At 39.6% G+C, this 27,950-nt stretch overlaps 3 protein-coding genes and 1 pseudogene across 3 annotated transcripts; all 4 read right to left on the bottom strand.

Annotated features, from left to right (window-relative positions):
* Window positions 1-2,600: 2,600 nt before the first annotated feature.
* Window positions 2,601-3,710, bottom strand: LOC129446002 (olfactory receptor 6N1-like). Its single transcript, XM_055206968.2, has one exon. It carries the CDS (start codon window positions 3,564-3,566, stop codon window positions 2,601-2,603), a length of 966 nt encoding a protein of 321 aa, XP_055062943.2. The 5' UTR covers window positions 3,567-3,710.
* Window positions 3,711-7,404: 3,694 nt separating this feature from the next.
* Window positions 7,405-8,604, bottom strand: LOC129446280 (olfactory receptor 6N1-like). The gene has a single exon (XM_055207234.2). It carries the CDS (start codon window positions 8,368-8,370, stop codon window positions 7,405-7,407), a length of 966 nt encoding a protein of 321 aa, XP_055063209.2. The 5' UTR covers window positions 8,371-8,604.
* A 6,144-nt stretch (window positions 8,605-14,748) lies between these two features.
* LOC129446281 (olfactory receptor 6N1-like) lies at window positions 14,749-15,936 on the bottom strand. The gene has a single exon (XM_055207235.2). It carries the CDS (start codon window positions 15,709-15,711, stop codon window positions 14,749-14,751), a length of 963 nt encoding a protein of 320 aa, XP_055063210.2. The 5' UTR covers window positions 15,712-15,936.
* A 6,533-nt stretch (window positions 15,937-22,469) lies between these two features.
* Window positions 22,470-23,468, bottom strand: LOC129446149 (olfactory receptor 6N1-like; annotated as a pseudogene).
* Window positions 23,469-27,950: the final 4,482 nt, after the last annotated feature.

The raw sequence follows: 27,950 nt of genomic DNA, 5'->3' as shown, positions 1-27,950 counted from the left end.
TTTCTGGTGTAGGTTTGGCCAGTTTGTTATTATTGCAGTTTATGGGGCCTGGGCTGTCGACAGAGATCGCGTTTTTTACAGTTTGATCAGCGGACAGGAAGCAAGCAGATAGTGAGGAGATGTTTGCTGTATGTAACAAAAATGTTTTATTGTCTTAAACGTGTGAATTCGCTTAGAGCACCTTTAAGACCTCAGGGTCTGAACTTAAGTGCGCTGTGCAATTGATATATTTCTACCGGACATATTATCGCCAGCCCTTTAGGAGTGGCCTGGCTTGAGGGGCTGATCACACCAAAAGCGTTTATGGCAGTTGCAGGCGCTTTTTTTATTATATTCGATGGGCAGGGTGCGTTTGCGTGCTGTTTATGCCCGCCGAACGCCTTGGGGTTTTTGCCGCAGCACGCGCTTTTGAAGGAGCGCTGACTGAGAGAGCGGAGAAGCGCCCGACGTCATTCACGTCTTTCCATTGTCCAATCGAATGAGGGGAGAGGCGGGCCTTAATACGTTGTGGTGAGATAAGTTTACAGTTGGTTTGAAGAACCGGACTCCACTTACTCACTCTCTGTTTTGTGTTTGTGCACCTCTCACCCTCGAACAAGGTCAGAGCAAGCGTCCTCTTTTAAAATTTTCTGCTAATATGACAGTTAACAGCAAAAGAGCGCTCACACTTCAATATTTGATTGACAAAATAGCTGAATCAATGGTTGCTTAGCAATATAAAAAGCCGCTTCGCACTGCTCTTTATTTATTTTTAAAAGGCAGTATGTCGCGCCTTGCGTTTCCAAGCGTTTAAAGCGCATTTGGTGAGATTAGCCCACACAGTAACTAAACGAGGCGGGTCTTTGCGAACGATCACTATAATATTAATGATTCCATGATAATGCATGGAATATACGGCAAAGCGCCGCTAAATAACAGGGCTAATTTGTAGGGGGCGTGGTAAGGCTTTGGCAATCAGATAGCTAGTAGTTGTCAATCTGCTCCATAGCCACTCACGGGCCCCCTCCTCTGCCGGGCCGCCTAGCCCTATTGTTAATGCGGCCCTGCTTGTGCTCTCTATCATTAAAAACGGTCAAACAAACAGCACGCGCTTAAAGGGCACTTATTATGCCTATTTTAACAAGATAAAATCTAAGTCTCAGGTGTACCGAGAATGTGTCTGTTAAGTTTCAGCTCAAAATACCCCACAGACCATTTATTATAGCTCGTCCAAAATGCCCATATTTGGCTAGGAGCAAAAATGTGCTGTTTTCATGTCTGTACTTTAAATGCAAATGAGCTAACATTTATGTAAACACCTTATAAAAGGGGATTTTCCATAATAGGTGCCCATTAAATATTTCTTTATTCTGTATCTTCTCTTTTGTTAAGTTGTTAATTATATTTTACTTATCAAACAGTAGGGCTGGGCAAAAAAAAAAAGATTTTTCAATTAATCGTTTATTTTTTAAACGTGGTCGACTCAATTTTTTTTATTCATATGGTATTTGTATTAAATCTATATTTATTGAGTTGAATTAAGAATCAGTATAAAAACCGACCCGAGAACCTGAATTCATAAAGGGGAGGTTTCCTGGACAAGTCTTAGACTAAAATAAATGTAAGAGCTGTCAAATTAAAAACAACTTGCACTGACATATCTTAAAATACATCAGTGCCTTTTGTTTCGCCTCAAAATGCAAACAAGTAATGCTTTTAGTGAGGCATGTTTGTTCAAACTAGTTATATTTCCTAATTAAACTTAGGCCTAGTCCTGGCTTAAGCTTATCCCTGCCTGGGAAACCAACCCAAAATGTATTTTCTAATGTAATCAATTGAAAAACAAAAACAATAACTTTTCATCTATACATTGCATTTTTATTTTTTGTCAAAGTGCTGCATTACAAAACTTTGTTTAAATAAAAAAATTAAGTACAAATCATTTGAGTATGATTACATTGTATTTCTTAAGCAATAAAAATAATTTAAAATCATTTCTTAAAATCATATCTTAACAGATTACACTTGTTTTGCATGCTAGTTGTGTCACATAAGTGCAGTGGAGGGCAGTGTATTTGAGTCAGTGATGGCTAATATCTAAAATCTGCATTAAACTTATGAAATAAAATAAGGTAAAGATGAAGTTTCATTGGTTATGTATTGTTATAGATCAATGGAGCTGTCATTGTATCAGCTCACAGGGGGCAATAATTGGCTAACGTTTCATAGAGAAATAAAAACCGGTCGTACCACAACGATCATTTGCATTCGCACAAATGCTCCCAAATATTGTTTGAGGTTGCACCAATTAATTTTCAGGAGCATGTGAGAACAAAATGGTTGTGATTTCAAGCCCTGAAAGGTCAAATATAGTAAAACATTTCAGAAGATTGTAGTGACATTTTAGGTCGGCCTTATTGGTAAAGGCCCATGAATTGCTCACATATTTTCCTGCTTTTAATTTTTATTTTGAAAGCAAACAACATCAAATAAACTTAAGCATTATTTGACATAGTCTCTAAAATTTGCAAAATAGTTGCAGCAACAACAACAACAAAAACATTATAAAAACATTTGTTGTCACAAACAGTCATGAAAAACAACTTTGCTTATGACAAATCCTATGAACTTGTCTTTAAATGAATTGGTGCAACTTTTTTGCATAGAAACACATCTGCTAATCGTTTCCTGATCTCTTTAGTCCTGATGGAGTAAACTGCTGGGTTTATTAGAGGTGAAGTCATAGCCGCAACAATCTGTAGTGCATTTCTCTGTGTTAAAGTTAGCACAACTCCTAATCGTGTTAAGAAAATAGAGAACATCTTTGGTGCAAAATAACTGAGCAGTACAATAACGTGACTTACACATGTGTTGATCATTTGCTTTTTGTTTGAGTTGTTGGTTAGTTTGGCAACACTGTAAGCCAGCACAGCATAGGTACAGAAAATAAAGGAAAACTGTCCAAAGAGTGGCCACATACTTATCATTGCAGACAATAAAAAATAGGGTTCAGGATCAACACAAGCAGCCCTGATCAAAGAAGCATAGTCACAATAAACATATCTCATAACTGACTGGCAGTATGGAAGACTATCTACCACAGATATTATAAAACTAATTACACCGAATCCAGCGATCCAGGTTAATATAATAAGCAGAATTAGTCGTGAATTTGTTACAAGGCTGTGGTACCTTAATGGATACCTAATTGCAATAAGTCGGTCTATTGCCATCAAGGTCAGAGCCATACATTCTGTAAAATCACCAAGATGATAAAAATACATCCTTGAGAGACAAGAGTAATATGAAACAGTTTTAATCTCAGCCAGCAGCACTGAGATCATGGTCGGACTGCTGCAAGAGGTGTACATTATATCAACAATAGCAAGGTTACAGATTAATATATACATTGGTTTGTGTAAATGTCTGGCAGTCATTATGATGCACAGATTTAAGCTGTTCCCAAACAATATGAGCATGTAGGCAAATAAGATGAGGAATCCAAGGAGCTTTTGGTTTTGTAGGTGATCAAATCCAGTTATTATAAAGCTGGTTACATTTATCACAGTGTAGTTTGCATTTGCCATTTTCAGCCAACCACCCCCAAATATAAAGTGAAGTACATTAAAATAGGCATCAATTATGCACAGATAAATTTCCAAAGTCAATCAGAGTCTCAATGCTTTCATATATGCACAGAAATAAAGCTCCAATGATGGAAAATGGCAAAAGGATGCTGACTGCTTCTGTTACAGCAAGATGATGAAAACTGTTGAGTTTTAGGAAAAATACAAAAAGAGTTTCACTCATTCCCAAAATTAAGAAAAGAATAGTGTCCACAGCTGATAATTCCCTTAATCTTCTTTAGGAATTGATCTGATCCAGAGATGATATATACTGTATTAACAGAAATATTTCACTCATCCAGCTGAACAGATATGTGTGTTTGTATGTGTGATGTTCTGTCTTTTATATTTTTAAAGTTTGTCACACCTCATGGTTTCCTAGCAGCCTTAAGTAAACAAAAACAACAAAGATTGGCTGTGCAATTGCGTAGTTTACAGTCTCCGTAATCCGTAAAGCCCAGTGTCTTAAAATGTACTGTTTTTCTAGGTAGCGCTGTTGTTCCAAAATGTAAAATGTCAGGAGCACCAGGAAATATTTAGGAGCATCTATTGAAAATTATAAGAGCCTAACTTCATCATCATTTTGTCAAAGTGCTGCATTACAAAACTTGGCTTAAATTATAAACGAAAGTACACTCTCAGAAAAAAAGATACAAACGTTTTCACTTGGACGGTACCTTTTAAAAAGATCCTAAAATGTACAATTTTGGTTGAGATATTTACCCTTGAGGTACCAATAGCAGCTTTTAGGTACAGTGTACATTACTTTTTAAAGTTACTGCCCCAGTGACAACTTTTGTATCTTTTTTCTGAGAGTGTACAAATCATTTAAGTGCGATTATATTTCTTAAAGTCGCAATGAAATTGAAATAAAAAATCTGTACATTTTCTTTTGGAATATTGTATTTTTTACTTATCTGTGAGCTTCATTATTTTTAAAAAATTCATGTGCCCTCATAATATTTAATAAAAATTGCTAACTTCCTCAACCTCGAAACAAACACCATTCTTTTCTTCCGGTCATATGTTAAGCCAGGTAGGCGGGGTCCGGGAAAAGATCACAGTGATTAGCAAGTAGCAACATGACCCAACTTCAAATGATCCAATCAGTTCTCCATGAACGAATTTAAGTCCAACCCTGCCTTTTTTCATTTCAGATGCCAATAAGACAAATGCTACCTCCGTTTCATATAGTTTTTTTTTTTTATAATTTCTTAAAATCATCTTTTATTGGATAACATTGTTTGCACAAGCTCTTTGTCATGTGAGTGCAGTGTATTTGAGTGATTGATGGCTTATATCTAAAATCTGCATTGAACTTAATAATATAAAGATGAAGTTTCATTGGTTATGTATTGTTAAATAGATCAATTGAGCCGTCAGTGTATCAGCTCACAGGAGAATGTTTCATAAAGACATAAAAACAGGTCAGACCATAACAATTATTTGCATTTGAACAAATGCTCCCAAATATATTTTTAAATCACACCAATAAATTTTTTAGGAGCACATGCAGCCGAAATGGTCACGATTTTAAGCCCTTAAAGAGTAACTAAACCCTTAATCAACTTTTTTTAGTTAATGATCTGTAAGAATGACGGTTTATTAGTGCTGTTCATTGATTTTAGTAAGTTTTTTGAAATTTGGATATAAAGTGTTTCAATACTACAATATATGGTGTAAAAACGTCTGAGTGTTGCCCTCTTCAGGTTGAACGGTGGCTACTGCAGTTGAATTTTCCTATTGGATGTTGGGTCCAAAAAGTAACTTGTGACGTAAGCAGGTTCAAGCTCACCACGCCCTTGTTACAATCTCACCACATGCTTGGTACGAGCTAAGTTCGTCCCCTCTATCTCCGTTGGGATCTGCCCACTTTTCTTGCATTTTTTAAATATTGCCAGTGGGTGGAGTCAGGCTCTGACCAGGGGTTTAGTTACGCTTTAAAGGTCAAACATAGTTTAACATGTCAAAAGATTGTAGGGACATTTTAGGTGGTCCTTAAAGGGTATTTCATGCATTCTGACTTATTAACACAGTTATGGAGTTGTTTCCTCGTGCTTAACGTAGGCAAAGTGTCAAAAAAGCAGTTGGGCGTGTTACAGAGTATTTATGTGCTGAATGCACTTCGCCAGGGTTCGTACATGTTTCGGAAAGTTTTTTTTATTACAGGTCCAGCGTTCGTTTCAGGGGTTTCTATACGTATCACTTCTTTTTAAGGGCACTTCCTCCAGAAAAACCCGCCCACCCGTCAATCAGCGGGATACTTTAGAACTTACAAACATTCACATCACGCTACAGCTTTTTATAATTTCAAAACTCAACAATGGCATGGAAGAAGAAGTGTGTTTTTAGATATAAGGAGAAGAAAGCCAGCCTAATGGAAACAATGGATATAGTTTATTATCCGGGGTAGCAGCGGAGTTCGGCGTGTGTGTTTGATGCGCTGGATTTCATTGAAAAGTCCCAACTGGGTCATGAGTTACATGCGGTAAGTAAGACTTCTGTCTTATGTTGGAAAAAGGCGTGTGCATATTATATAAATGACACAAACATGTAGTGAATCATAAGTTAAAACAGTGTTGTATAGTGTTGCATGACTCGTACTTGCTCCTCCCACGGTAGTAACTCCTCCTTTTTCATTTCTTTGTACGTTATCAGAAAGAATCGGTAAAGCTAATCTTTCTTTTATAAATCTGATTAAACTAAAGACTCTTCGGAGATATAAAGGATGTAATACTACTCTATAGGTACTCCAGATTAACATCAGAAATGCAGAAACGGCGTGTGTTATGTGAGCTTTAAGGCCATTTAACATGTTACGCGGCAAGCAGCGGAATCGCCACATCACTACAGCTTTTCGTGTGTAGTGGAAGCGTTTTGTGCAGCATTTAGTGGAAATATGTTTATCTTCAACAGCGCCTGCCATGAAGAGTCATGTCCGTAAAAGGGACACTTTTTTTGGGTGCACAAGCAAGGCGTGAGGACCAACTCCGCTTCACCTCTGTAACAGCCCCCGTTTTGCCACTTTCCGCACGTCTCCTATTGAAAAAGAACTAAACACGCGGTTGCCGCGTACGGTGTGAAACGCCCATTAAGGGTAAAGGCCCATGAATTGCTCACATTACTGTGTGTTTTGATTGTAATACAATAATGTTAAAAGGTTTGTTCAAGGAAAAGGTTAGAGAAAAGGAACAGAAAATATCAAAAATATGATATGAAAACAGTCATTGAGATGTCCTTAGTAACCTTTTATCGAAATTTGCCATTTCCATCACTACTTTTTGATGCAATACTTCAAAATGCGCATAAAATCATGGTGATGGAAATATGGCTAGTTGTGAAAATAATATTGTGTATGCACATGTAACCTTTTTTCAGTTGTTTAGACACCTCAAACAGTGTTGCATTTCTAAATATAAAGATTTTCTTTCTAAACAGTTGTTTGTTATTGTTTTAAAATGCCTTTTGTATTTGAATTGGCTTACGTTACTTTAAATTACAGCTTTAAATGTATAGGAACTATTCAAAAACATAATTTCTTCTCTTTGAAGTAAAGTTTTGTTAAGAGATTCATACATCAGAGGTTAAGCAAGCCTGTGTCAGTGCAGAGAAACTTTTCGTTAAACATAATGTCTTAAAATAAAGTTTATTTTCCTCCTTAAAATTTTTATTCTGAAAGCAAACAATGCAACACATCAAATCAACCTAAGCATTATTTGACAACATGTGCAAGATAATTGCAAAAACATGCAAGATTGTCACAAACAGCCATGAAAAACAACTTTGCATATGACAAATTTTATAAACTTGTCTTTAAATGAATTGGTGCAACTTTTTTGAATAGAAACACATCAGCTAATCGTTTCCTGATCTCTTTAGTCCTGATGGAGTAAACTGCTGGGTTTATTAGAGGTGAAGTCATAGCTGCAACAATCTGTAGTGCATTTCTCTCTGTTAAAGTTAGCACAATTCCTAATCGAGTTAGTAGGCTAGAGACCAGCTTGGGAGCAAAATAACTGAGCAGTACAATAACGTGACTTACACATGTGTTGATCATTTGCTTTTTGTTTGAGTTGTTGGTAAGTTTGGCAACACTGTAAGCCAGCACAGCATAGGTACAGAAAATAAAGGAAAACTGTCCACAAAGTGGCCACAAACTTATCATTGCCCCCAAGAAAAAATAGGGTTCAGGATCAACACAAGCAGCTCTGATCAAAGAAGCACCATCACAATAAACATATCTGATGACAGGCTGGCAGTATGGAAGATTATCTACCACAGATATTACAAAACCAACCAGGCCGAATCCAGCCATCCAAGTTAATAAAATAAGCAGAATTACTCGTGAATTTGTTACAATGCTGTGGTACCTTAATGGAAACCAAATTGCAATAAATCGGTCTATTGCCATCAAGGTCAGAGCCATGCATTCTGTAAAATCACCGAGATGATAGAAGAACATCCTTGAGAGACAAGAGTAATATGAAACAGTTTTAATCTCAGCCAGCAGCACTGAGATCATGGTTGGACTGCTGCAAGAGGTGTACATTATGTCAACAATAGCAAGGTTAGAGATTAATATATACATTGGTTTGTGTAAATGTCTGGCAGTCAAGATGATGGACAGATTTAAGATGTTCCCAAACAATATGAGCATGTAGGCAAATAAGATGAGGAATCCAAGGAATTTTTGGTTTTGCAGGTGATCAAATCCAGTGATTATAAAGCTGTCCACATTTTTCACAGTGTAGTTTACATTTGCCATTTTTAGCCAACAACCCCAAATATATAAATAGAATTAAAACGGGCATAAAGTTTGCACAGATGTAAATTCAAAGTCAATTAGAGCCTCAATGTATTCGTAAATGCACATAAATAAAGCTTTGATGAAGGAAAAGGGCAGAAGAATGCAGACCACGTCTGTAACAGCAAGATGATGAAAACTGTAAAAGTTAAAAAATAGCTTTAAGAGAATTACAAAAAGAGTTTCATTCATTCCAAAAATGAAGAAAAGAATACTGTCTAAAATTAATAATTATATTCTTTAGGAATTAATCAGATCCACTAAGATCCAGTAAAAGTTGATATATATAATATTTATCAGAAATGTTTCACTCATCCAGTTGAAGAGATGTGTGTTTGTATCTGTGATGTTCTGTCTTCTATATTTTTAAGCACTTTTGTTGCTATGATACCTCTGCTTTTTTATTAGTTGTTGAACAATGCGCTGGTTGATTGTGATATTTGTCCCACCCATCCTCCACTGTGATTGGACAGTCAAGTGAAAAGTGACATTTGGCGAGCTGAGCTTTTTTCCAAAGTTGAACATTTTTCAACTCTCAGTGCTGAGCATGAAAAAAGCAGCTTGCAGGCACTCAGTGCGGAATGCCAGCTACTGGAATTTTTCAAAAGCTAAAATTGTTTATTTGTAAATTATTAATAACATATGCCAGCCATTGCTTAAAACTCCTTGGTGTGCATGGCCCCTTAAAGTGTGACCCACCTAATGGTTTCCTAGCAGCCTCAAATAAACCTAAACTAAACAGAATGTCTTGGCAGGTCACAGATACAGTCTAGCTATCTGTAAAGGCCAGAGTTCAAACAATCAATTTAAAGGCGGAGTCCACGATGTTTGAAAAACAGTTTGGAAAAGGAGACGGGCCGACTACCAAAACACACTTATAGCCAATCAAATCAAATGCCGGGTTGTGTATGTGTGGGGCGGGTCTATCAACAGAAGGTCCAGATTCTATTGGGGTAGGGGCGTGTTTGTTTAGGTGATTTCAAATATCAACATTGGCTTTCAAACATCATGGACTCCGCCTTTAATACATGGATGCATATGGCAGACAGTTTGATCCAATGCAACAGTGCTTGATACTGTAAGTGTCACGATCTTGGTCTGATCGACCGCTCTGTCTTTTTTCTTCTCTGTGTTTGTTTAGTGTTTTGAGAGTTCCACACGTGTGCGTCTGTCACCAGGGCGATCTCATCACCACTGATTTCCTACACCTGCTTCCCTCACCTGTTCCTCATTTTCTCCCCAATTCGTTTGGTATTTAGTCTCCCTTTGTTCATTTGCTCCTCGCGAGTTAGTCACTGTTTGTGTACCTTAGTCATGTCCAGTCATGTTCGCCGTTTTTGGATTATCTTGTATCTTTGACTTTTTGTCTATTATTGTTTTTTTCCCTGCCTGTTCTGTCTGCTGTCTCTGCTCTGCCATTTCCCATAGGATTACCGCACCTCCGCTCCCCTCCGCTCCGGTTTCCTGATCATCCTCTATCTGCCCTGCCGCTGTCCAGCAACTCCACTTCCGGGTTGTGACCGCTGTCCAGCAGCACTGAGAGGAATCGTGACCGCTGCCCAGCTGTTTCTGTCGACCTTTATTGCAGATTGCTCTCCAGAGTTCTGGTTATGCCCGCTGTCCAGCAGCACTGTGACGGATCGTGATCGCTGCCCAGCTATCTGTCGGCCTTAATTGCTGAATGGTCTTCTCATCTCTCCCCGACCCTGCTCGGTGGTTTTCTACGTACAGCATGGCAGTTGTGATCTCCAGTGTTTGCTATTGACTTCATCTGTCCCTGACCGGCACGGCGGTTGTTGATCTCCAGTGTTATCTACTAACTTTTTGTGCTTCCTGGCTCAGCCCAGTGGTTTTCTTTGTCCTTTATTTAAGCCTTTATTAAAGTTTGTTTAATCTGCATCTGGATCCTCGCCTCAGTGTATTTCTATATACATATCCTGACAGACGAACTCCCACTGATGAATCCAGCAGATGTAGACAACGTATGCCCTGCTCTGGCACAACAAGGGGCCTGGTTAGGACAGCAGGACGCTCAGCTCACTACAACCTCACGGGAGGTGGAAAGCCTTGCCACTCGGGTCTCCGATCTCAACACCCAACTCGAGCACATGCGGCTGGAGGCTTCCGATCCTCACCGCTCGTCTGATCCTGAGCCACATGTCATCAAACCACCCACCTATGACGGAGATCCAAACACTGCAAGTAATTTCTGTCAGTGTTCACTAAATTTTTCTCTTCAACCTCGTAGATACACTGCAGAGGAAACAAGAGTTGCGTATGTCACTGCCTTGCTGACCGGTAGGGCGAGGGAGTGGGCTACAGCGGTATGGGATGCTCAAGCTCTTTTCTGCCTATCCTTTGATGAATTTCGGAAGGAGATGTTAAAGCTCGTCGATCATTCAGCTCAGGGGAAGCGGCCACAGCACACCTGGTCGGTCTGGTTCAGGGGAGTCACACCTTCACGGATTATTCCATTCAGTTTCAGACTTTGGCGGCTGTGTGTGGGTGGAATGAGACAGCTCTTTGCGCTCAGTTTTAGAGGGATTAAGAGACGAGATTCAAGACGAGATTGCCACTCACGACATTAAACGCTCTCTCGATTCTCTAATCGAGCTCGCTCTGCGTGTTGAGAACCATTTACTGCACTGTCGTCATTGCTGCTCATTACGTCACTGCGCTCTCATGGTCAAGGCGGTCGAGTCATCCTCTCATCCTCCATCTGTCCTCTCCTCTGCGCTGAGCTAACCAATGCAGCTAGGAAGGATGAAACTGACTTCTAAGGAGAGGGAGCGGAGGTTGCTCAACGGACTCTGCCTATATTGTGGCAACCCTGGACATCAGGCATGGAACTGTTCGGTAAAAGACAATGCCCATCGGTGAGTCCAGGCTCAGTTTATTGTTGAGGTTGATGCATCAGATATCGGGGTAGGCGCCGTTCTGTCCCAGTGGTCCTCCAAAGACAGGAAGGTGCATCCTTTTGCCTTTTTCCCCACCGGTTAAGCCTAGCCGAACGCAATTACGACGTAGGTAATCAGGAGTTGCTGGCCGTCAAACTGGCTTTGAGCGAATGCCGTCACTGGTTGGAGGGTGCCTCGGAACCTTTCCTGGTCTGGACAGATCATAAAAATCTCAAGTACATCCGTTCAGCCAGGAAACTGACCTCGCATCAGGCTTATTGGGCACTCTTCTTTGACCGTTTTGACTTTTCCCTCTCGTACCAGCCGGGTTCTAAGAACACGAAGCCCGATGCCCTCTCTCGCTTGTTCAATAGCCCTAGTGTTAGGAGGAACGAAACAATCCTCCCCGAGGGGCCCGTGGTGGGTGCCCTCTGCTGGGGAATCGAGCAGCGGGTGAGGGAGGCCGGCCGGGAGGGGGAAGTGCCAGATGAGTCCCCGACGGGTCGGTTATGGGTTTCGCTGCTCTCCGTTCCGAGGTCATCCAGTGGGGTCATGAGTCCAAGTTTGTTTGTCATCCTGGAGTTCGGAGATCATTGGCTACCATCCGCCAATAATTTTGGTGGCCTTCTATGGTGTTAGATGTCAGACAGTTTGTATTAGCCTGTCAGGCATGCGCTCGCAATAAGCTCGCAATTCAACGCTGCAAGCGCACTTGGAACAGAGCTATAACAGCCTTAATTCAGGCAGCCAGATGAACCAAAGCCGTGGCCGACCTGCGCCCCATTATATTTGTGGGCAGAAAGTATGGCTTTCTTCCAAGGATCTGCCTCTCCGAGAGCATTCTCGCAAATTGACTCCTCGGTTCCTTGGTCCATACAGTATTATTAAGGTCGTAAGTCCTGTGGCGGTTAAGCTCAGATTGCCTCCTGCTCTCTGTCGGATTCACCCTGTTTTCCATGTGTCCAAGGTCAAGCCTGTGTTCTTTTCTCGTATTAATCTTGTTCCCTCTGCCCCTGCTCCCCCCACCCCTCTTCTAGTGGATGGCTCTCCTGCCTATTCAGTGAGAACTTTACTAGATATTCATAGACGGGGTAGAGGTGTTCAGTATTTAGTTAATTGGGAGGGTTACGGTCCGGAGGAGAGGTATTGGGTTCCGGCCCTGGACATGCTGGATCCGGGGTTGAACGCAGATCTCCATTGGCGACTAGGTAAGCCCCCTCTGGTACCGCCTGCTGGCAGTCGTTTTTCCCTGCCTGTTCTGTCTGCTGTCTCTGCTCTGCCATTTTCTCATAGGATTACTGCACCTCCGCTCCCCTCTGCTCCGGTTTTCTGATCATCATCTATTGTCCCTGCCAATGTCCAGCACTCCGGGTTGTGACCGCTGTCCAGCAGCATTGAGAGGAATCGTAATCGCTGCCCAGCTATCTGTCGGCCTTAATTGCCGAATGGTCTTCTCATCTCTCCCCGACCCTGCTCGGTAGTTTTCTACGTCCAGCATGGTGATTGTGATCTCCAGTGTTTGCTATTGACTTTATCTCTCCCTGATCAGCACTGCGGTTGCGGTCTCCAGTGTTTGCTATTGACTTTTTCTCTCCCTGACCAGCACGGCGGTTGTTAATCTCCAGTGTTATCTACTAACTTTTTGTGCTCCCTGGCTCAGCCCAGTGGTTTTCTCTGTCCCTTATTTAAGCCTTTATTAAAGTTTGTTTCATCTGGATCCTCGCCTCAGTGTATTTCTATGTACATATCCTGACAGTAAGTAGATCTAACTGATTACATGAAGTGCATCAGGCATGATTTCTAGCATTTTTAGCTGGCTCTTAATGAATTTTGCCTAAAAAATGTATTTCTGAATGGCCTAAGGACATTCTAACTATACTTGATGCAAAAGTATTTGATGAATGCATAGTACGTGTCAAGAATATTCAGTTACAATCTTTATCTTCTTTTGAGGCGTTTGCATTGGAACTATAATCAGTAATCAGATTCACAAAATTCAGTACATTGTATTTTTTCCTATTATGGAAGTGAATGGGGCTCATAATCGGTTTGTTTACAAACATTCCTTAAAAATATCTTCCTATATTTACACAGGTTTGTAACAAAAAGAGATTGAGAAAATAATTACAGAATTTTTTGTTTTGGGTAAACTATCCATTTAAAGACACACAACAGTTCCTTAGGCTATAATATAGTATTAAAAAGGTAAAACATTTTAATGTGTTGTAAATAGTACTACAATTAACCTAAGGAACCACCAGCCCTCTCACATGCCATCGTATTGCTTAGTTGGCCTGTCGGTGTGCGGCTCTGACATTCACGTAACCCTGCTGTGCGCATAAGAAGGTTTTTAAGAAGGCAGATGATGGTGAGTCGTCGCGCAATTGGCCTTTCTCCTATCTAGGCACGATTGCGCTCACACTATAGCCTTTCAGGCCTGAGCCCATCTAAAGAGCGCTCCAGCCCACTTCCTCAAGCCGGCCAGGACACGATTAACCGAACAATGTGAAGGAGAAATGCTCTAACAGATTTAGACAGATATGTAAACAATATTTGAGTGTATTAGGCCTTTTGTGTACATACACTGTAAAAATTTAGCTTTAATTAACTTACTGTAAAAGATAAAAACTGAAAATGTTTCTTGTTCATTTAACTTTGAACAAACTGTTGCCAGTAAATAACATAAATGTAAAATCAACTGTAAGTTACTAGCAGTATGTTGCCAGTAGTACTGTAATTTCTACACAATTTTGTTTACAGTGTAGGCCACACAAAAAAGTGTGTGTGTGTTTATGGTGTGTAAGTGTTTGAAACTGCTAGACGGTCAGTCCCGTGGAGTTTCATGTTCGCTATGTTAGAATTAATTTTCCATTTCCATCACTTGTTTTTGATGCAATACTTCAAAATGTGCATAATATCATGGTGATGGAAACATGTCTAGTGGTGATAATAATATTGTGTATGCACATGTAACCTTTTTTCAGTTGTTTAGACACCTCAAACAGTGTTGCTGAATATAAAGATTTTCTTTCTAAACAGTTTTGTGTTATTGTTTTAAAAAGTATTATACCTGTATTATTATTTCATATGAATTGCCATTGGCTGACATTACTTTAAATTACAGCCTTAAATGTATAGGAACTATTCAAATACATAATTTCTTCTCTTTGGAGTAAAATTTTATTAATAGATACATACATCAGAGGTTTAGCAGGCCTGTGACAGTGCAGAGAAACTGTTTGTTAAACATAATGTCATTAAATGAAGTTTTTTTTTCCCCCTTAAATTTTTATTTTGAAAGCAAATAATGCAACACATCAAATCAACCTAAGCATTATTTTACATGGTCTGAAAAAAGGCAAGATAATTGCAACAAAACAACATTATAAAATCATGCAAGATTTTCACAAACAGCCATAAAAAACAACTTTGCATATAAATTTTATAAACTTGTCTTTAAATGAATTGGTGCAACTTTTTTGAATAGGAACACATCTACTAATCGTTTTCTGATCTCTTTAGTCCTGATGGAGTAAACTGCTGGGTTTATTAGAGGTGAAGTCATAGCTGCAACAATCTGTAGTGCATTTCTCTCTGTTAAAGTTAGCACAACTCCTATTCGAGTTAGTAAAACAGAGACCAGCTTTGGTGCAAAATAACTGAGCAGTACAATAACGTGACTTACACATGTGTTGATCATTTGCTTTTTGTTTGAGTTGTTGGTAAGTTTGGCCACAGTGTATGCCAGCACAGCATAGGTACAGAAAATAAAGGAAAACTGTCCACAGATTTGCCACAAATTTATTATTGCACCCATGAAAAAAAAAGGTTCAGGATCAACACAAGAAGCTAGGATCAAAGAAGCACTGTCACAGTAAGCACTGATCATAGTCGTGCAGTATGGAAGACTATCTAGCATGGATATTGCAAAACCCATAAGGCTGAATCCAGCGATCCAAGTTAATAAAATAAGCAGAATTACTCGTAAATTTGTTACAATGCTGTGGTACCTTAAAGGAAATCTAATTGCAATAAATCTGTCTATTGCCATCAAGGTCAGAGCCATGCATTCTGTGATATCACCAAGATGATAGAAAAACATCCTTGAGAGACAAGAGTAATATGAAACAGTTTTAATCTCAGCCAGCAGCACTGAGATCAAGGTTGGACTGCTGCAAGAGGTGTACATTATGTCAGCAATAGCAAGGTTACAGATTAATATATACATTGGTTTGTGTAAATGTCTGGCAGTCAAGATGATGGACAGATTTAAGCTGTTCCCAAACAATATGAGCATGTAGGCTAATAAGATGAGGAATCCAAGGAATTTTTGGTTTTGCAGTTGATCAAATCCAGTGATTATAAAGCTGTCCACATTTATCACAGTGTAGTTTACATTGACCATTTTTAGCCAACAACCCCCAAATATATAAACAAAATTAAAACAAGCATAAAGTATGCACAGATGTAAATACAAAGTCAATTAGAGCCTCAATGTATTCGTAAATGCACATAAATAAAGCTTTGATGAAGGAAAAGGGCAGAAGAATGCAGACCACGTCTGTAACAGCAAGATGATGAAAACTGTAAAAGTTGAAAAATAGCTTTAAGAGAATTACAAAAAGTGTTTCATTCATTCCAAAAACGAAAATAAATATATTGTCTAAAACTAATAATTATATTATTTAGGAACTATTAAGATCCACTAAGATCCAGTAAAAGTTGATATATATGATATTTATCAGAAATGTTTCACTCATCCAATTGAAGAGTGTGTGTGTGTGTTTGTATCTGTATCTGTGATGTTCTGTCTTCTATATTTTTAAGCACTTTTGTTGCTATGATACCTCTGCTTTGTTTATTAGTTGTTGAAGTTGATGCGCTGGTTAATTGTGATATTTGTCCCACCCATCCCTCACTGTGAATGGACAGTCGAGTGAAAACTGACATTGACGAGCTGAGCCTTTTTTTCCAAAGTTGAACATTTTTCAACTTTGGGTGCTCAGTGCTGAGCATGAAAAAACCACATCTTGTGCTCAGTGCGGAATGCCAGCTACTGGTATTTTGCAAAAGCTCAAAGCACTATATTTGTATGGCCATTGTATAAAACTCCTTGGTGTACATGTCCCCTTAAAGTGTGACCCACCTAATGGTTTCCTAGCAGCCTCAAATAAACCTAAACTACACAGAATGTATTTGCAGGTCACAGATACAGTCTAGCTATCTGTAAAGGCCAGAGTTCAAACAATCAAGTACATTTAATAAATGGATGCCTTTGGCAGATACTTTTATCCAATGCAACATTGCTTGATACTGTAAATAGATCTGGGTAGCAACTGATTTCATGAAGTGCATCAGGCATGATTTCTAGCATTTTTAGCAGACTCTTAATGGATTTTGCCTAAAAAAATATTTCTGAACGGCCTAAGGACATTCTAACCATACTTGATGCAAAAGTATTTGATGAATGTAAAGTACGTGTCAAGAATATTCGGTTACAATCTTTATCTTCTTTTTGAGGCGTTTGCATCGGAAATTTAATCAGTAATGAGATTCACAAAATTCAGTACTTGTAATTAAATGAAACTACATTTTAAAATATTCATAATCATCGTCAGGGCTTGACATTAACACCTGCCAACCCGTCAAATGCGGGTAGATTTTCGGCTGTGGCGGGTAAGACAGCCAAAAGAGATATAAATTGGGTGCACCCTCTCAGGGCAAGAGCGGAGAGAAATTCAGTGCATACCTGAATGCACACAAAATCAAAGGAAACAGCCAGCTAAGAGGTTGGGGCATCATTTTAATGCAGGCTACTTTGGGCAACAATAATGTCCTCTCGATAAGGCTTAAAGGACAAGTTCGGTATTTTACACTCATAAAGCCCTGTTTTCAGATTGTTTATGATGAAATAGAATGGTTTTGACTAAAATTTGGACGTATACGGCTGCCCAGAGAATTTTCGGGTGTTTGTGTTTCACCTCCCACCTTTACAATGGGTTTAATGGTGCACTGGAACAATCCTTCCTAAAATGCATTAAACTTTCGTTTACAAAGACGTGAAACTAACCGAGTGGTCAGGGGTGTTCACTGGTATGCTCACACAAAAAAAACAGCAATACTGATCAAAAAACAACTTAAAAAGAATTCTGAATAACATGCGCATTGCCCCACTTCTGTACCTCACAAACCCTAGGGCCCTATAATAAATGCGAAGGATAGTTAGTTTGCCTCAGCTTGCTTGAAACGTGTAAAACTGAACAAATACATGAGGATTTGTGTTCGGACTTCGGTCAGGTAGTAGAGCGCGTGCACGTGAGAGAGGTGCAGTGAGAGAGACATGGATTAGAGAGTGAATGTATCTTTGCGCTCCCAGTGAACGGAAATGTTGACAAAACTTACAAAAATAACAGTTCTCCGGTCACATAAAAGTCATGTGGGAACTGCTCGGAACTAGGTGCTTAGCGTATTTTTTTTGCTAATAAAAATTCCGCAAAATTCTGCGTTAACAACCATGAACGTGTCACAGGTCGGAGCGGACCACCAATATCGTGAGTCTCGCCCCTCCCTCAGTTTCCACCTCGAGGAGGTCCCAAAAACACCCCAATGACCAGACAGACGAGAGCAAGTAAATTAAAACAATCTTTATTAAATAATTTAAAAAGGTAAGTGGGGAAGGGAAAGGGATTTCTAAAATGTTAGCTCTCTGGGTCAGGAGAGCTTCGATTCCGTGTTGCTTCTGACTCTCACGGGGATGTACAGGTGAGTATACAGGTAAGTACACTGGGCTCTTGGCTTTGGGCGTACAGGTGAGTTTACAGGGGAGTACACTGGGCTCTTGGCTTTGGGCGTACAGGTGAGTATACGGGGCGTACACTGGGCTCTTGGCTTTTGGCGTACAGGTGAGTATACAGGGTGAATATGCTAAGCTTTTAGCTGGGATGAATGCAACTTACAGACCCGTAAGTAGGCAGACGTCAGGCTTTAGCTCTTCGCGGCTTGGATGGCTGGAGAGGACGTAGGCGCACACATCGAACTTCTAGCCTTCCTCGCTAGGACAGGCTTCTAAGGAAAACACTTTGACGTTGACTTCCAACATGTAGTGGAGCAGTCCCACGACAACACACCTGCAGACTGGCAGCAGACAAACACACAGAGTCCCTTTAACAGTATACTACTTCAGTGAACATTTAGGGAGAGATACAACACCTCTTGGCTTCGAACAAGAAGGGCAGATGGAGGTACAGGCAGAGGCTGCTGCACGTTGGGCCTAGCATGGCCACAGATGGTGTCACCAAGATGGATAGGTGAAACTAGGGTGTCACCCCAGGTGATGTACTGCTCGAGTGGGCCAATCGCTTCTCTCTCCTCTCTTCCAAACACCGGGACAAGAGATCTAGACAGGGGCGGGCATCTGAAAGCACTCAACAGACGTATAACCATACACAGAGACAGCACCTATGCGTTTTCCACGCAGCAGCCAATTCACGCTTTCCCTCCTTCAATACTCCACACAATATTCTCAGCAATTTCTTACTTCTTACAGTTGCCATGCCACCATCAGGTGGGGGAAGGAATTACGAGTCACAGGCAGGTGTATATAGATATAACAGTCGTCCACCGACACCAGTTCACTTCCTCTAATACAGGGCTTCCTCTTCGGTCTAGGGAGTGATCGCTGACAACATAGGCACAGCAAAACACTACAATCCCTCAGGTGTACACACGTCAAAAAGGCTCACCCACTGCACTCCACACACTCACTGTAAATTAGGGTCAGATCACCCATTGGGCCGGGAAAAAGTCCTGAATAATTGAAAGGGGTTGATGCGGAGGATGACCAGAAGGAAACGTCAAGACCACGACCTTTAAACGCACTTCTTCTTCTCGTTGATTCCGGCTCACCCACCAATCCTTTTCACGGGTAGTGCTGCTTACACACTGATCGAACACACAGGGAACACACTGGGATACAAGATTAACAAGGGTGTCACTGGCAAGACAACAACTCAGACGTAACTCACAGTTTCGTTGATACTCTCCTCTCTCTTCCAGATGTCTGGTGTATACCGGGTCGACAGTACGAGAATTTCTCAGTTCCTTCCTCTATTCAATACGTTTCTGGTGACGTCTCCGTGTACACAATCTCTTCAAGGTAATAATACATGTCAACACAATTACTTCAAAAGGAATACTTCAAACACTTAACTCCGTGTTTTGACTTCGCCCAGTCTGCAATATCCGCATCAATTCGTCTCTCCAACACACCGATCGCTCCATCTCACCCACAGCATTGGCCGGAATAAAACTTTGCTGTTCTCCAGGTGCCTTATTTATATGCCTCCTCTTCATTGAATTGCCCAATCACCATTCGCCATGTTCATTTGCACACCTGTTCTCAATAATCCCTGATTTTGGTTGCCCGGAGTTACCGGAACTGACTGCGTGTTTCACGGACAATGGTCCGGGTGGAACTACTTCCGCCATTTTAGGTTCCGCTGCATTAAGTCACTCCGTGACAAATGTATGAAACCATGAACTGCTCTCTCCACAATGATGAGAAACTGTCAGCAAGTGATATTGATTTTTAGCCTTTTACCACCACATATATTTATGGAGATGAGAATTAAAAACCCACCCTGTCCAGCTATGATCAGCTGTTTGGCTGATCACATGACCTGCATTCGCTTGCGGCACTATGAGCACGCTTCCAAACGTCAGACTGGTGGTCGCTGAATAAAACTCATACAAATACAACAGAATCACGGAACAACGTCAGCATTTTTTGACCAGTGTTCGTAACAGCTGCCGTATGTATACGGTTCGCCTAAAAGCTATTTGAAGCTCATTAAATACAATGGCAAGCAGTTTTATAGGCATTCGCGTTTTCCATTTGGACCACCAAACTTTCTTAGCTATGGTTGCACGCACAAGTAGAGCAACGTCTTTACACTTTAAACGTATATGGCAATATTTGAGTCAAACAGTTAAAAGATGCTTTGAAGTTTAAAACTTACCAGAGCAGTTTTTCCGCTCTGCTAGTGGGGGGCAACATGATCTCACAAAGTTCTTTGGGATAGTCACGGATCTCTGCATATTTCCGTGGCCCTGCCATTGTCGCTTCAGTTTAGGGTTAGATTTGGTGTTTGCGTTAGTATGTCACTTTAAGTATTGGTTTATACTATTTTTTCTGATGTATTCTTTTATATTTTCTAAACTTTAATCAATTGTCGCCTGTCATTGGGGTTAGAGTTGTGTTTGGGTAGGGATGTCATTTTATGTAAATCTAACCCTAAACCGAAGCGACAATGGTAAGAAAATAGGACAAAACAGTTGAGTAACCAATCCGTGACTATGCCACAGAAATTTGTGAGATCAGGTTGTGGGGGAAGAGGCAATGCACGGGCTGCAGGGTGTCTGTAATTCATGCCGAGGAAAAACTATTGGTGAACGCAAGCTGCGTATCGGCCGATGCCGATACACCTAAAACCTGCTAAAATCGTCCCGATGTATTGGCCGGCCCATATATTGGCCGATCACTATGTTTCAGTTAATCTTCTACATCCCTGCTCCACTTTTAAAATATTCATTCAAAGTTAATCTATTTATTCTTTACTAGCATGTTTTTCATGCACCTACATATATGATATGATCTATACTGATATACCTGGTATATATCAGCTAATAAATGTTGTCTTAACCCTGGAGAACCCATGGGGTCAAATTTGTTCAATAGAATAAATGGGTTTTTGGATTCTCCTGGGTTCTCCAGGGTTAATTTGGGTGGTCAGACTGCATTTGAAATTCAATCTGCATCTAATTTAGCTAAACCAAGTAAATTAGCTCGAATTAAGGTCCTTTTTAGGATGCCAAAGTCAAGTTTAATTTTAAAATGTATTTTAACAACTACAAAATTGTGGCCAGTGAAAATGCTGAGTGGCTAGTAACTTTGGAAAACAATTAGCCACTTTTGCTGGTGAACAAAAAAGTTAATGTCAAGCCCTGATCATCGTACATACTATTTTATTGTTGCAGATTCCATTACATGGTTAACATTGCATATATTACTTTATTATTAATGAGCCCATTGGCATTTACCTCCATTGTATTTTTTCCTACTATGGAAGTGAATGGGGCTCATAATCGGTTTGGTTACAAACATTCCTCAAAATATCTTCCAATATTTATACAGGTTTGTAACAAAAAGTGTGAGAAAAAAAGACAGCATTTTTAGTTTTGGGTAAACTATCCATTTAAAGACACACAACAGGTCCTTATAGGGTATAATATTGTATTAAAAAGGTACAACATTTTAATGTGTTGAATACCCATAAACAATACTAAAAGGAACCTAAGGAACCACCAGCCCTCTCACATGCTATCGTATTGCTTAGTTGGTCTGTCGGTGTGCGGCTCTGACATTCACGTAGTCCTGCTGCGCGTGTGTGTGTGTGTGTCTCTCTGTGTGTGTGTGTGTGTGTGTGTGTGTGTGTGTGTGTGTGTGTGTGTGTGTGTGTGTGTGTTTATGGTGTGTGAGTGTTTGAAACCACTAGACGGTCAGTCCCGTGAGGTTTCATGTTCGCTACGTTAGAATTAATTTTCCATTTCCATCACTTGTTTTTGATGCAATACTTCAAAATGTGCATAATATCATGTTGATGGAAACATGTCTAGTGGTGAAAATAATATTGTGTATGCACATGTAACCTTTTTTCAGTTGTTTAGACACCTTAAACAGTGTTGCATTTCTAAATATTAATATTTTCTTTCTAAACAGTTTTGTGTTATTGTTTTAAAATGTATTATAGCTGTATTATTATTGCATATGAATTGCCATTGGCTTACATTACTTTAAATTACAGCCTTAAATGTATAGGAACTATTCAAATACATAATTTCTTCTCTTTGAAGTAAAATTTTATTAATATATACATACATCAGAGGTTTAGCAGGCCTGTGACAGTGCAGATAAACTTTTTGTTAAACATAATGTCATTAAATAAAGTTTATTTTCCCCCTTAAATTTTTATTTTGTAAGCAAATAATGCAACACATCAAATCAACCTAAGCATTATTTTACATGGTCTGAAAAATGTGCAAGATAATTGCAACAAAACAACATTATAAAATCATGCAAGATTTTCACAAACAGCCATGAAAAACAACTTTGCATATGACAAATTTTATAAACTTGTCTTTAAATGAATTGGTGCAACTTTTTTGAACAGGAACACATCTGCTAATCGTTTCCTGATCTCTTTAGTCCTGATGGAGTAAACTGCTGGGTTTATTAGAGGTGAAGTCATAGCTGCAACAATCTGTAGTGCATTTCTCTCTGTTAAAGTTAGCACAACTCCTATTCGAGTTAGTAAAACAGAGACCAGCTTTGGTGCAAAATAACTGAGCAGTACAATAACATGACTTACACATGTGTTGATCATTTGCTTTTTGTTTGAGTTGTTGGTAAGTTTGGCCACAGTGTATGCCAGCACAGCATAGGTACAGAAAATAAAGGAAAACTGTCCACCGATTTGCCACAAATTTATAATTGCACCCATGAAAAAAAAAAGGTTCAGGATCAACACAAGAAGCTCTGATCAAGGAAGCACTGTCACAATAAGCATATCTAATTATAGTCTTACAGTATGGAAGACTATCTACCACGGATATTATAAAACCCATAAGGCTGAATCCAGCGATCCAAGTTAATAAAATAAGCAGAATTACTCTTGAATTTGTTACAATGCTGTGGTACCTTAAAGGAAACCTAATTGCAATAAGTCGGTCTAATGCCATCAATGTCAGAGCCATGCATTCTGTAAAATCACCAAGATGATAGAAAAACATCCTTGAGAGACAAGAGTAATATGAAACAGTTTTAATCTCAGCCAGAAGCACTGAGATCATGGTTGGACTGCTGCAAGAGGTGTACATTATGTCAACAATAGCAAGGTTACAGATTAATATATACATTGGTTTGTGTAAATGTCTGGCAGTCAAGATGATGGACAGATTTAAGCTGTTCCCAAACAATATGAGCATGTAGGCTAATAAGATGAGGAATCCAAGGAGCTTTTGGTTTTGCAGGTGATCAAATCCAGTTATTATAAAGGTGGTTACATTTATCACAGTGTAGTTTACATTTGCCATTTTTAGCCAACAACCCCCAAATATATAAACAGAATTAAAACACGCATAAAGTATGCACAGATGTAAATACAAAGTCAATTAGAGCCTCAATGTATTCGTAAATGCATATAAATAAAGCTTTGATGAAGGAAAATGGCAGAAGAATGCAGACCACGTCTGTTACAGCAAGATGATGAAAACTGTAAAAGTTGAAAAATAGCTTTAAGAGAATTACAAAAAGAGTTTCGTTCATTCCAAAAATGAAGAAAAGAATAGTGTTTAAAACGAAAAAATTATATTCTTTAGGAATTAATCAGATCCACTAAAATCCAGTAAAAGTTGTTATATATGATATTTATCAGTAATGTTCCAGTCATCCAGTTGACGAGATGTGTGTTTGTATCTGTGATGTTCTGTCTTCTATATTTTTAAACACTTTTGTTGCTATGATACCTCTGCTTTGTTTATTAGTTGTTGAACGATGCGCTGGTTGATTGTGATATTTGTCCCGCCCATCCTTCACTGTGAATGGACAGTCGAGTGAAAACTGACATTGACGAGCTGAGCCTTTTTTGGGTGCTCAGTGCTGAGCATGAAAAAAACGCATCTTGCAGGCACTCAGTGCGGAATGCCAGCTACTGGAATTTTTCAAAAGCTCAAAACGTTTTTTTGTAAATAATAAAAAATATATGCCGGCCATTGTTTAAAACTCCTTGGTGTACATGGCCCTTTAAAGTGTGACCCACCTAATGGTTTCCTAGCAGCCTCAAATATTTAGCAGGCATAGTGATATTACGCACAGCCCGAAAATAGTCCCCTGCTATTGAAAATAACCAAGGGGACTATTTTCGGGCTGTGCGTAATTTGCCTGCTGCAGCCATGTTACATGGGTAACTTTGGGTAAAACTTAGGGCATACATGGGCAATATACGGCCCGGGGGGCCGGATCCGGCCCGCATAGTGCTTCAATCCGGCCCACGTGATGCGCTCACAATTTGTATGAAACTGTCATGGTTGCAGTGTTTCCCATACATTGATTTATCTGTGGCGGGCCACAAATAGTCTTTTCATGTTTCCCATTTACATTTTACTATTTAAAATGTCTTAATTCACTGTAGCGAGTGCTCAGCGCGCTTCCCTCCCCTTCTCTCTCTCTCTCGTTGCGTGCAGCTCAATGTAAATGTATGATGATTTTTTCAGACAATGTCGCGTTTTTAGCAGCAGTTAATAAAGAGCTGGTTGGATTAAACAAAGGGTTACTGGGTCCTGTTTAGTCACTATATTATAGACAACAGAACAGATAATATGCAAAAATAGCATTCGGTTGTGTTATATAATGTGACAGATCAAAGAGTAAAACACGACCCAATGACGTCACATATATGCTAATTGGCGTACCCAGCCATTATTAGAGTGTAGCCTTATACATATTTGCATTGAATTATTTTTAACCGTTTAATCATGTAACTATGTTTAATTACAATTTTCCCAAGTGTGGCCCTCCGCTTACTTTGCCAAAGTAACTGTGGCCCTCAGGCTAAAAGTGTTGCCCATCCCTGCTTTACAGTGTAATACTGTATTACAAAGGTACAACATTTTAATGGGTTGTATCCCCATAAACGGTACTAAAAGGAACCGAGGAAGGTGAGTGGTCACGCAGTTGACCTGTCTCCTTTTGTATCGGACCTAGGCGTGATTGTGCTCACACTATAGCCATTCGGGCCTGAGCCCAAGTGAACAGCACTCCATCCCACCTCTACAAGCTGGCCAGGGCGCAATTAACCAAACCATGCTTTATGGGTCAAACGCGCCTGAGTGCGGTTTGGATAGTGTGAGTGCGCCCTAAAAATGGCTGGATTATTTTTGACCCATAATACTGGACAGAACACACCACTGGGCTAAAAATTACCCAATGTTGGGTTGTTTTGTTATGCAACTATGGGGTTAATTTTAACCCAGCGCTGTGTCCTGTCCAATATTTACCCATTATGGGGCAAAAATAACCCAGCCATTATTAGAGTGTAATTGGCCAGGATTTTAAAAATCCTGTAGTGTAAGCTACTTGACATTGCTGTCAAAAAAAGGAATAAGAGGAGGTAGAGATGTTATCATTGTTATGGAAAGAATTACATGTGAGTTTTTGGTTTTAGTAGTTTTTAGGTTACCAAAGAAAACAATTTATTATACTGAACAAAAATTTTTTATACAGAAATGTTGAATCGATTTGTATTTTTGTCTTGATGCATTATCAAATCAAGGCATTTTGAGAAGACCTTATGGACGTTTAGGGAAAGTTTGAGCGACATACTTCAGAACAATGGCATAAACAAAATTCTAAATTTGCTCAATGGTACCATATCCCTAGATATCAAGCTAAGTCATTGTGTCACTGTTGGCACCTCTGTTTCTGTTTTGTTCATCTATTGGGTGCATTGTGCTTGTTTTTTTGACTGCTGCTTCACTCTAATGAGCTTTGAGACATCAGTTAGAAATGTTTTGGGTCTCATATCAACTACTCCAGAGATTTGTCGAAGAAAACACATTGTTATTATACTGTAGTTGCGTAATTAGTAACTGTCTCATTATTGTTTGAAACATACCTTTCGTAGGTGATGCAACACATGGTGTTGTCTAACGCAGGGCACAACCAAACATTTAAGGACTGTCCTTTAGTTGAAGAAACTTTTGACATATGATGAAAACTTAAAATCAGGTGATTTATTCTCACATAGTCAGACCTTTAGATAGTATTTCATTTATAGGTAATCACCAGTGAAAAAACCTCTAAAAGTAATGTTGGTAAAAACTCTTAGCAGATATCATGGTCTTGCCTGCTTAAAGGAATAGTCTACTCATTTTCAATATTAAAATATGTTATTACCTTAACTAAGAATTGTTGATACATCCCTCTATCATCTGTGTGCGTGCACGTAAGCGCTGGAGCGCGCTGCGACGCTTCGATAGCATTTAGCTTAGCCCCATTCATTCAATGGTACCATTTAGAGATAAAGTTAGAAGTGACCAAACACATCAACGTTTTTCCTATTTAAGACGAGTAGTTATACGAGCAAGTTTGGTGGTACAAAATAAAACGTAGCGCTTTTCTAAGCGGATTTAAAAGAGGAACTATATTTTATGGCGTAATAGCACTTTTGGGAGTACTTCGACTTGGCGCAGTAACACCCTCCCTCTCCCATTATGAGAATGAGAAGGGGAGCGGACTTTTCAGGCGAGTCGAAGTATGCAAAATATGTGTTAGCTGCCTATGTTAATCGTTAACAATTTGGAACAAATATGATGCTATTTAATGTTAATCTATGTGAGTGGCGCTCTGTGGCGTGGCAGGGATTTGAGCAGCGTCCAGAGTCACAGCGAACAGCCATCATAAGACGCCGCCGGTGTGTGTACATTCATAGAAAATAATGCGTTCTATTTTTATATACATGGCGCAGCACTTCTTGTCTGGTGTGCGACCTTCTTTAGACTTCAAATCCACTTAATCCCGGCCTCAGGCCATTTAGAAATTTTGACAGAATCTAGGGATGCGCAATAATTCGCATGTGATTGTCAGTGCGCATCTCGTCATTGATGCCGGTTTCGTGATTAGTAGTAAATCGCCATCACCTGCTTTCAGATGGAGCGGCATTTACTACACAAAGCCGTAGTTCACTGACAATCGGGGACGTATCGTCTGCGTTATGTATGCGATATGACCCAGCTTGTCAGTGAACTAGACTTTGTGTAGTAAATGCTGCTCCGTCTGAAAGCAGCTGATGGCGATTTACTACTAATCACGACACCAGCTGTACTGATGAGATGCGCATGATATCGCATGCAAATTATCGCGAATCCTAACAGAATCCATCATGAGTCTGATAAAAACACGCTAATTTACAAGGAAACATGTCAGACACACTTAGAGGGTTTTGCATCTGAGCTCTTCATATGCTAATCCTAGAACTGTTTAGTCATGTTTTAAATCAGGTGTATTTTCCATATCTGAATAGATTTGGATTTAGGTTGTCGGACTAAGTGCAAAACTGTGGATCATAGAGCTTATTTTACTCGCTTTGGTGCTGTTTTTGCAAACTTTTTGCAAACTTTTTACAGAACCTTCTTTAAGACATTTCATTATTTTTTTTCATCAATCCAGTAAATCCAAATGACTTTCTGTAGTCCAGGGGTTTTCAAACTTTTTGTCAGCTGAACCCCCTTGATCTACAGTAAATTATTTACTTAAAGTTTTCCCTGAGATTTTAAGTAAATACTTTAATAATTTAATAGTAGTATTTTTTTGTGGTAGTTTTCTTTTGTTGGTACATTTGTCAATTTTTTTTTAAATATTGTATGTTGTGTAATGGTCGGATTAAACAATACAATTTTTTTTGTTATTGTTTTATTTAAATTTTTTGTTTTGAAAGTTCATTAACTCATGACCCCCCCAGTATGGGAATCCTTGCTCAAGTCCACACAACTGTATGTTCCCCTTCGAGGGAACTCGAGCTGCGCCGCCGA

Source organism: Misgurnus anguillicaudatus, chromosome 12 (assembly GCF_027580225.2).
Source record: "Misgurnus anguillicaudatus chromosome 12, ASM2758022v2, whole genome shotgun sequence".
NCBI classification, from domain to species: Eukaryota; Metazoa; Chordata; class Actinopteri; order Cypriniformes; family Cobitidae; genus Misgurnus; species Misgurnus anguillicaudatus.
Note: the sequence above shows the minus strand (reverse complement) of the source record. Positions and strands in the feature narration are given on the sequence as shown.

Bases quoted from the DNA above. Each gene is read 5' to 3' on its own strand.
- LOC129446002 (XM_055206968.2), bottom strand. From the start codon at position 3,566: ATGGCAAATGCAAACTACACTGTGATAAATGTAACCAGCTTTATAATA.
- LOC129446280 (XM_055207234.2), bottom strand. From the start codon at position 8,370: ATGGCAAATGTAAACTACACTGTGAAAAATGTGGACAGCTTTATAATC.
- LOC129446281 (XM_055207235.2), bottom strand. From the start codon at position 15,711: ATGGTCAATGTAAACTACACTGTGATAAATGTGGACAGCTTTATAATC.